This window comes from Dunckerocampus dactyliophorus, chromosome 9, assembly GCF_027744805.1.
Source record: "Dunckerocampus dactyliophorus isolate RoL2022-P2 chromosome 9, RoL_Ddac_1.1, whole genome shotgun sequence".
Classification (NCBI taxonomy): domain Eukaryota; kingdom Metazoa; phylum Chordata; class Actinopteri; order Syngnathiformes; family Syngnathidae; genus Dunckerocampus; species Dunckerocampus dactyliophorus.
Genome location: NC_072827.1, coordinates 9,905,312 through 9,916,235, shown reverse-complemented (window position 1 = coordinate 9,916,235; position 10,924 = coordinate 9,905,312). Strand labels below are relative to the sequence as shown.

General features: G+C 40.1%; 1 protein-coding gene across 1 annotated transcript; it reads left to right on the top strand.

Annotated features, from left to right (window-relative positions):
• The first annotated feature begins 368 nt into the window (after positions 1-368).
• On the top strand, positions 369-10,841 carry chmp2ba (charged multivesicular body protein 2Ba). Its single transcript, XM_054787650.1, has 6 exons — positions 369-564; positions 3,039-3,130; positions 6,840-7,034; positions 8,673-8,775; positions 9,047-9,153; positions 9,577-10,841. Exons 1-6 carry the CDS (start codon positions 531-533, stop codon positions 9,688-9,690), a joined length of 645 nt encoding a protein of 214 aa, XP_054643625.1. The 5' UTR covers positions 369-530; the 3' UTR covers positions 9,691-10,841.
• Positions 10,842-10,924: the final 83 nt, after the last annotated feature.

The following is a 10,924-nucleotide window of genomic DNA, read 5'->3' as shown; positions in this document are numbered from 1 at the left end:
GAATATTTACAATTCTGCTATCAAGGCGGGTGTCTATTTACTTCTAAGCGTATGATTACCGAATTACTTTTAAACCTGTACAAAACCGTACAAAATAACTTGAACATTAATTACAATTTCTGAAGCACAGACACAATAAATGTGTGGGTATTTTTCCCGTGTTGATTTGTTAGTGACGATATCGCTCCTCTGCAGCTACCTTGCAATATATCGGTGTCCAAACATAGACAATTTATTGTTACGTTAAAAACAGCGACGCTTGTTTTAGTCGGTTCGACGCCCCATATTTACATTAAAGCTTATATTTCACAGAGTACAAGCGAACGCAGCATGGGTTTGCTCTCATTACGTCACGTGGAGCAGTAGAGCCAGTCAGCTGAGGGAGGAACTCAACAGAAAGTCAAGCAGGAAGCCGTTGAGGCAGCTAAACTACCCCGACCGCAATAAACAGCGCTTTTATCGCCACGACTCGCTATAGTGTGCCTCTACAGCCGTTATATTCGACATTTGAATAGATATAAAACAAAACCATGGCTTCCATTTTCAAGAAGAAGACTGTCGACGGTAAGTTTTTCTTCTCCCTTGTGTGGGAAGCTAGCTAAGTTGTTTTTAGCTCGGTAGCAATGTCGCTTTTACGTAAAGTCAGCCTTTCCCTTGAACTCGTTTAACCTGTTTAATATGTTCCATGAGTCACTCGACACATTGTTCATTTATGACAACCACGGCAATGGGCTTCCATTATTAAGTGTAGATACAGTAGCAGTATATGTGCCTGGCTGGAAAATGTCAATTCATGTTGACGAGTGATTTGTGTGGATTCTATCCGTTTTCATATCTGGTGTGGGGTTAGTCAAGAACATTAAAGTGTCTAATGTGCATCTGCATCATGGAAAAATAAACGACAATTTAACCATTTGTTTTTACACAATAATCTAGTGTAGTTGCATGTGAAGGAACCGCATGTTATTTACTTTCAGGTGTATTTTACTAAGTACTAATATTGGCAAAAAAACTTAGAAAAAGCTCAGAATTTGGGTCAGTTACGTATGGCATTGTCAAAAAAACTGACTCAACCCCACCCCAGGCTAGATAATTAAACATCACAAGGTCAAAAGCCACTTCCTGTCAAAATTAATTCATAATTCAATCAATAATTAATTCAAATTATATGGAGTCCACAATTAAAATGTCAGCATATATATAAAAAATGGAATAATTTCCTAAATGATTTAAAAGTAAGCATTTTTTACCTGTGCCTCCCAGCATTGACCCGCATTTTTGTCTTACCTTCACCTCAATGGTTGCCAAGCCAACATTGCATCTTCTTGGTTTCATCCATCCAAAATTAGTCATTACTTTATATTATCTTTAAGTATGATTCATAGCCTTGGCGTGGTTGGAAAAATGTTCCTGGTTATTAGGTGATCGGAAAAGGGTGGGGGGGCGTGGAGCGGCTTGATGACTTTATATTTGTAGGACGATATCCCTCCCACTTTACACGCTGTTGCCGCGTCATGTTGTACGTATTCACGTTTCGTCCTCGCAAGTGGTTCGATGCTATGTGACGTGGATGGACCGACTTCATGATTACTGAGCTGAGCTTTCCATACAGGGGAAACCATTTCATGCCGCTTCTTGAAATCTCCTTCGCCATGCAAGGAATAATCAGATTTTTAACTGAATACAACATTTGTCAACATTGGTCCATTATTTGAAATATTCATTTATTCCAGAGAGTCACTTGATTTATTATTTTTTTATTTATGTATTTGTAAAAAAATTTTAAGACATTTTATTAATATAAAAAAATGTAAATATATAAATTACAGGACAATATTACTTACCAAATTATTACTACTAGTATACATTTAAATACATATCAGCTCTGGTCTACTTCAGCATTGTATTTATTCTGAATGCAAGCTCTGTTACCTAACTGTGTTCTTGAGGTTTTCAATGTGTGTTGTGGCACACCAGCGGCATGCTTCCTTGGTTACTTTACACCTTGTGTGAATTTATGGTCATGCATTATCTCACATGATGCCACTTAGCCCAAGTGTGGATGGTTTAAAGATGACTCAGCGACTGAGCTGAGTGCTGGACCTACACAAACACACTCTGTGCTTACTATTATATTAACACAACGCAAACACGTTTTAGTGAAGCTATATAGATGTTGTAGGTTATTTTCCTTTGTCAACCACCGCATGGCCATTTCTTTTAGAATCTTTAGAAAAAGCCATTGCTGCAGTTGGTACAGGACCAAAGGTCAATCAGTGCATCCCACAGGGAGACATAGATCTACTGACAGATCCCTATACCTGTATCTCCTTATACAGATACAATTCAGATACCAGAGCTCTATTTTCTTTAATATACATCATGCCAAAACAATATCAGCGAAAGTAAAATGCAGCGCTGCACACACACACACACACACACACACACACGCACACAAAACGCCTGGTGCGTTCACGGCTACACAAACAGTCAGACAACAGGGACATTTTAACATTACACATAACTTCTGGGTGGCTACATTATTGTTATTGTTAAATATATGAAGCTGTAAGAAAGGCCTCTCTATCGGCAAGTACGATATTGTAGCGGCCCATATTGTATAGATGTCCAACTGTTTTGTGTGGCTGTGAACGCATTTAGGCGGAGCCCTTGTGTGTGTGGCGCGGCGCAAGTGAAGAGTGCATGTTTAGAGACATCTTTGTTTGCTGGTACTCTTTTGGCTACATTTGCTGATACTCTTTTAGCTACGTTTACTGATACTATTTTAGCTGCGTTTACTGATATTTTGGCTACGCTAAATTTGCTCATACTCTTTTAGCTACGTTTACTTTGGCTACGCTTGCTGATATTTGGCTATGTTTGCTGATACTCTTTGATTGTTTTTACAATGGATCATCATGAAATGGATGGTGATATTGTACATAATGTTGAGACTGGTGAGTATACGTGTATTTGGGATGTCCAACATTTTGCCAGTTTTATTTGTTGGTTCATTTGAAACCCTCGTCTTTCCTAAGATGTCATCAAGGAACAGTCGAGGGAGTTGCGCGGCACCCAGAGGCAGATCACAAGAGACAGAGTGGCACTGGAGAGACAAGAGAAGCAAATGGTGAGTCCCGCTCTGTTTCCAGTTGACACTGTGCAGATTAAGTCCGATGGGTCTCAATTAATAGACATGATGGATCTTGAGTGGTGGCTTTGCTATGGGCAAAGCATGAAACCATTGCTCTTTATCTCTCTCTCTCGCACACACATACACACACACACACACACACACACACACACTTATAGAGCTGCACTATGTCTGTTTTCACAAAAGCACACATTTTCTCTTGCTGCCAGATGAAAGAAACAGATGTATCCTTTCGCCTCTATTGTATTAAGTAAATATCATACACGACATAATTGCCTCTCCAGGGGACAAGATTTTAATTTCACTTTAATGCTTTGCGCTAATTAGGCGAGTTTTTAAACCTTTGTTCAATGTAGTGGAAAGATGAAACCTACCAACGCTAAGAGGTTGAAATGACCTACATTTGCAATTTAGCATAATCATGACATTCTAGTGCCCCAAGTGCATGCACACGCTTGCACTTTCTCCCGCCAAAAACAAATTGCACAAGAAAGAGGTTATTCCTCCATAATTGAAGTGCATAAATAACATTAATACCAACCAAAATTGTTATCATGCTGTTGATGAGACAGTCCCAACTTTTGACTAGTTGTTACATTTTACTTTGCTTATATTGGTTACTAAATAATGCTTTTGTTTTTTTAATTAACATTTTGATTAAGCTTTTCATTGCATTTGTCAGTTATACACTTTTTTTTATAACATTCTTGAAAACTTTAAAAATCTCTAATAATTTACTAACATACTTGACCACACCCTCTTGATCTAATCTGTGCGTATTAAAATTATCATTAAATCTTTCAAATGCAATTTATGTTGGATTTTTTTTACCTAATGTTACAGTGACTGTTATTATTATGCATAATATTGCTATGTAAATTAGATTCAGCGCTAGAACCCTCCCCTTCTAACTTCAATTGCCATTGTTCACTCACCACACAATCCAGGTTTCAGCCCTAAATGTGCCTCACACACTTATTAAGTATAAAATTTAAGTATAAAATATATAGCTACTCACCACTAATGAATAATAATGTAAGATGATCCATGAACAGATGGAATTGGAGGCTGGGTGTAGCCTTTAGCCTGGTCGTCAGGCTAGCGCTAGCAGGCTAGAAAATCCACGTGTACATAATCTACATAATCCACACTGCTTGCCTATTGTAATTCCAGTAACAATTTACCATCATGTATTAACTTATGTTCACCTCGCTGCAAGTTTTGAGGCTGGATGTTTCTGTAAAAATTTTATCTTTGCGTCTCATGGCAACTGTGGTGCACGTTCAAGGACCACCCAACAAAGTGCGAAATCTCAACGCTGGACGAAAAAAATATCAGACATAAAGATATAAACATTTAACAGTTATGGGGATTTAACAGTAGTCCAGGTGTGCCGTACATTTTATCTTTATTATTAAATTAAATGATTACCAACTTATGGTGAATGAGATGTGTCTTCTGCGGAAAGAAAAATGTAAACAATAATTTTTTTTGGCCAAAAATCTGCGAATGTGCGCGGATCCACTGTATCTGTCACCCATACTTTGTGTTTTTGCTTCCTAGTAAATAAGAGATGCTTTACATCAGGCACAGTCGTATCTTTTGACCACTAATGCGGTTATAGTTTTCTGAGATGACTGTGCAGTTAGCATGAACATCACTGTCTGCCTTTGTTTCTGACATATTACTTTTGTCTGTATTGATGAGGCATATTTTAGTCTTGATGCCAGCCTGACACAAATGCATCTGTATGGTATTTATACGCGCAATGTGCCTGCAAAAGTGAGACCGGGAGCTTAAGATTTAAACATGAATAATTGATTATTTCCTATAAAGGATGCTTTCAGCAGAAACAAACAAGGCATGTTTGGGCTAATGTAGCACTGCGCAGAGGCCTAGTTAGCTTACTGCAACACTGGAGCTCAACTCATGTCTCTTGGGACACACACATGCCCACAGCCAATATCCTTGTGGACATCAGTGTGTATTCTGATGTTTACTGAACTTAAAAGCGTGTATTTGCGTGCCACTGATCGTGGCCTGAACCATATTGACTGTGTTTTTATATATCTATATTTGTGTACACAGTGTATCTCTTGGGAATTTTGTGGAAATGTGTGTTTATCAATACTTACATTTGTGTGATTATTTGTAATGTAACAGACATCAGGTGTAGGGATGTCCCGATCTGAAATTCAGGATTGGGATCGGCTGCCGATCCGCTGTATTTGTGAAGATTGGATAATATCGGCTTCTGCCACGAGATCGGGCCGATCCGGTTGCCGTATCACATTTGTAACCCTGAGCCACACTCCAACATGGTAGGTGCAGTAATATGCCTCAAAGCTGGTTGCCACTCGACTCGCGCCATCCGCAAGAAGAAGAAAACAACACCATGCAAACATGTCCGCGGTGTACTGTGGTGAAGCTAGTTTCACCTTGGACGTTGGACATTCGGCTTCGTAGCTACAGAGGTAGTTCCCTCTCACTGTGCCTGGACTGGTGCATCATGGCATCAAGTGCTGCTCTGGTTGCTTAATAATAGGACCGCACAAACACTGTCATGTCCGAACTCCTCTGTTACGGAGCGTGAATGGAAGCTACTAGGGTTCGCTTAGTTTAGCTAGTTCAGCTGTGTGTGTGTGTGCAAATCAGGCGGGATGAGTATATTTTCACTGTGTTGTGTTTTACTGCTTTAATGCAAGGACCATTTTACAATCCCCACTGACGACATGTACTGTAGGTTCTGAGTGGAATAAGACGAGAGGCACGTTTATTCTCGCACCTGGCGCTTATCCACCGTCAATTGCCATGCTTAACACACACACAACACATTTCGGCCTTCAAAATAAGAGCGCTCTTCGTCACATTTGTCTAATTGTGTAAACAAAATAAGGGTGTCATTAAAATATCTTACATTAATAATGCGATTGGAACGACATCTGTGACTACATCTTCCTTGATCACAAGCACGGGCATTAAAGTTTTTGACGAGTTTGTAGCAATATGGGCTGAGGCTGACATCCCATTAGGAAAAGTTAGCAAAGGTGCGTTCATTTCTCAATTTCCCAATGATGTTTTGCATCAATAAATGTAAGGAAGGAATTTTGCATTTTATTCACTAACCCAAGGAAAAAGTAAAAAAATGAATTCTAAAAAAATAAAACAGAAAAAACGGAATTTGGGAAAAAATAAAACGGATTTCATAGGGACCTAAGAGTTTGTTAAAAAAAAGTCATATATTCTAAATCACACCACAAATTGCACAAATCTATAACTATGTCAGAAGATTAGTCCTACCCCAAAAGTATTTTGCACGCCCATTTTTTCCAGTTTTATCTTTTATTGGATGGACTTTTATTGGATCTTTTATTGGATTAAGGACCTGACTCACAGAGGTTTGTTACAAATGCCAAACAGTATTCTTGGTCATGCTGTGTAATAACAAAGTACATTCAGCAATACTTGGTTTCATTATATTTTATGCTTTTAGGCTCGGCAAGACTTAAAAAAAAAAAAAGAAAGAAAAATCCGATCGGATCGGGACATCCCTAATAAGGGGTTCTGCAAGTACCAGGTCACTCACAGACTTTTGTGATGATCCAACCCCACCCCACCAGGTGCACTCCGGTCTTGTCGGAAGTGGATCAATATGACAGAAATGTGTTCTAATGTTCTTGTGCAGGAAGCGGAGATTAAAAAAATGGCTAAGAGTGGTAACCGTGAGGCGTGTAAGATCCTCGCCAAGCAGTTGGTCCAGTTGAGGAAGCAGAAGAACCGCACGTACGCCGTGAGCTCCAAAGTCACCTCCATGTCGACCCAGACCAAGGTTATGAACTCCCAAATGAAGATGGCCGGGGCCATGTCCACAACAGCAAAGGTACCAACAACATGACTTTGTTCAGCTTTGTTGGTCCAGAGATAAGATGAAAAATGTTTACATGGATGTTTTGCCTGTTACTCGAGCAAGCTCAGGCAACTGTAGTCTAACCTATCGTTAGTTCATGACAGTTCAAAGACTGAAAGACTAGACAGGACAGCTGTAGTCTAGTCTATCTAGTCTTTGAGCATGAACTGATGATAGACTAGACTAGAGCTGTCCTATATAGTCTTTGAGCATGAACTGATCTAGTCTAGCCATTTCACACCTCATCTTACCAGGCTGCATTAGTATGGACAGTGTTCGTCTGTCCTATCAAGTTTTTGCCTGATGACTAGGATAGATTAGATTATAGCTGTCCTGTCTAGTCTTTGGCATGATGAAATGGAGCCTGCTGAGATGACAGGCGAAACGGCTAGACTAGAGGTGTCCTACCTAGTCTTTGAACTGTCTATGAACTGATGATAGACTAGACTAAAGCTGTCTTATCTCGTCTTTGACTATGAACTGATGAAGCCTGCTCGGATGTGAGGCAAAACGGCAGTCATCAGTTCATGATCAAAGACTAGACAGGGCATCTCTAATCTAGCTGTTTCACCTCTCGTCTGAGCAGACTGCATCGGTGTGGACAGCGTTGGTCTATCCTATCTAGTTTTTGAGCATGAACCGATGACTAAGATAGACTAGACTGGAGCTGTGCTATTTAGTCTTTGAGCCTGAACAAATGAAGCCTGCTGGGATGAGAGGTGCAAGGGCTAGACTACAGCTGTCCTATCTAGTTTTTGGGCACGAACTGATGACTGCCGTTTTGTCCTTCATTCAAGGACAGCTCTAGTCTAGCCTATCTAGTCTTTGAGTATGAACTGATGACTGAACAGTCCAGTTAAGGGATTGTACTTAACAGTTGTTGAACATGACACGGATCCAAAAAGGCTGCAGTGTTTATTATTCACATTTGTCCTCATATTCCATCTTCACTAATAAAAAAAGGAAATGGCTTCTAAGCAGATACTGAACTGTCAACTAAAATGCCTTTTATCAGCGTAATAAGATGAAAGTTGCTTTTATTTTTAAGTTAGGTGTGCCACAGTGATGCAGTTCATAAACTAGTTTCAGTATTGATATCAATATTTAAGTGTTGTGATAAAAGTATGAGCATAGAATCTGTGGAGCGGAATCTCAGCGTTGCTAATGAGGTGTGAGAGGAAGAAGAAGCCCAGAAGCCACGTTCACTTCAGAGTCAAAACTCAGCAAACATAGAGAAGGTCAGGTATAATTAAGCCTTAAATTAATGAGGTGTGACGATTAGGCAGTTTCTGTACAGGAATGCCTACTCCATCCAGCTAAAAGATGATTTCCAAGCATTGTTGAGGAACAGTATCTTGTTTATGTATTGCATCAGTTAGAACTGAGTAAAAGTAGGACAGCTTCTGATCTTTCACTGGAAGGAAGGAAGGAAGAGCCATACATCCTGCGTTTCAACATCTGTGTCATCCCAAGCTCTTCTCAACCCAATTAATTGACCTTATTTTGTCAGTGCTGCTGGTGGAGGTGTTGCTTTGCACTCTTTGCATCATCACAATTAGTGAGTAACTTTGAGAGTCTTCAGCTGTAACTGATTTCACACAATATCTGCAGACAATGCAAGCAGTGAACAAAAAGATGGATCCTCAGACGACCCTCAAGACAATGCAAGATTTCCAGAAGGAAAACATGAAGATGGGCATGACCGAGGAACTGAGTGAGAACACACACACACACACACACACACACACACACACACACACACACACACACACACACACACGTGGAAAAATTCAAGAATGTGAATGAATATTAGTGGAACAGTGGAACTTATGATTAATTGGATTAATTGGATTGACATTGTTGCCTATGATAAAAAAGGTTTTGTTTTTTGTATGTTTCGGACCCTTGGGAATGAATTAATCACAAAAATGGAGGTACCGCTGTACGTTTTTTCTCTTCACCTCCTGGTGTGTTCCTCTGTCCAGTAAACGACACTTTTGACGAGGTCTTTGATGAGTCTGGCGATGAAGAGGAATCTCAGGATATTGTCAGCCAAGTTCTGGATGAGATTGGTATCGAGATCTCAGGGAAGGTGAGGAAGTCCAAATAAGATGATCCTTGTACTAGAACCCTTCATGCTCTATTGTGTCATAGAATAAAGAATATGAAAGGAATTTTAAATGCAATTAGGAGATACAGTACTTCACATGATAATAGCTGCCACATGATGGCACTAGACCCTCATCTTTTCTCCTATGCCAGCTCATTTCCAGGTTGCCCATCTGCCGTGAGTCGGGCTCCCCCTGGGGGGCTGTATAAGTTATTGCATTCCCCTCACTTACATGATCCAATAAGCGCGACCACACAGCTGGAGAGCAGGAACAGAAACCTCCAAAGCTGCTTCTGAATTGGCAATTAAACAAGAAATCATGATCCGAATGTAGTCATATATTGTACCTCCCAGACAAAAAGAGCCAGGAAACATTTCTTTTGCTGTGTGTGTGCATGTACACAGATGGTCCGAGCTCCAGCTGCGGGAAAGAACATCCCAGGCGCCGCCTCATCCAAAAAGGCTACCATCTCAGATGACGAGATCGAGAGACAGCTCCGTGCTCTGGGAGTGGACTAACATTGTCTTTCAAACGGCGACTGTTCCACACACTGGCATTGTCAAGGATCTGATGGTTACACAACACACACACACACACACACACACACACACACATACATACATAACAATGACATGCACAGACAAACACATAGCATTGCCTTGCTGGTTGCTCCAGTTATGCTCAAATATTTATTATGACATTAGCAAGGCTGGAAGTGAATGAATGAGCCATGCTTGACCCTAAAGAGCTATAAGATCTGTTGTTTGCAATGTAACTAATTCTCTTTGGATGGCCTGCAGTCTATATGCAACCTTTTTCTTCCTGCTCTTTTACTCAAACTGAAGTAAAACAGGATCGATGGAAAACCTTTTCCTCATTCGGGGTCATAAAATGCAGAATTTATTTGCTTTGTCTTTGAATTGGATCAAACATTAGACTTCTGGGAGCACTTTTTCATGCATGCAGCAAGCATATAGTGAACGAGTGCCAACTCGCAAGTTAAATCCTCTGTCTCACTTGAAAATAATTGGAGATAAAACTGCTGCAATGCTGTGCTGACTTTCTGAGACAAGCCAGTCCCACACAGACTGCTGGTACTAGTGAAGACATATCACTATGCTTCATTCTCAGTACTTATTCGAGGGCTTCTGGGGGTTTCTTTGTTGGTGTTTGTTACTGATGATCTTGTATAAAACACGGGAGTTCTTCAGCGATTGCGGGATGGCGCCGGTCCCGTAGTCCCTTTTGTCTTTCAGCTGCTGTGCAGTTACGGTTACACTTTTTCAGCTGCCTCTTCTCCCAAAACACTATTCTGGTATATTTGCTTTTTTTATTTTTTCACTGTGATGCCAGAGGTTTTCTTCCTCAAGAACTGGAGCTGATTGTTCTCTTCAGAGTTCCAGCGTCAGGCGTCATGAATGACTTTTATCTCTGGACTTTTCTCTCTTTCGTTTCCTCTTGCAATTTCTGCAGGTGCCACTCATGCACAACACCTAACTAATTTAAATGAATCATTCATTCCTAAACATCTACTGAGCAAATACACAGAGGAAACTCCTCTTACAGTTTGATTGCTAGGAACATTTTTTGTGTGTATGTACACTTGATTGCTATGACTATGTAAATGGGTTTTTTTAAGTAATAAAATGTCTTCAGGTACAATCTTTTATACTGTCTATATTTCTCTTTTAAATGTCAGACTTTAACTTAACCGTCAGGATGTGCAGCAAAAAATAATAAAAACGTACCAAT

Excerpts from the sequence above, each read along its gene's own strand:
- chmp2ba (XM_054787650.1), top strand. The coding sequence starts at position 531 with ATGGCTTCCATTTTCAAGAAGAAGACTGTCGACG. Across the intron at positions 565-3,038 it reads CAAGAAGAAGACTGTCGACG|ATGTCATCAAGGAACAGTCG; the intron begins GTAAGTTTTTCT and ends GTCTTTCCTAAG. Across the intron at positions 3,131-6,839 it reads AGAGACAAGAGAAGCAAATG|GAAGCGGAGATTAAAAAAAT; the intron begins GTGAGTCCCGCT and ends GTTCTTGTGCAG.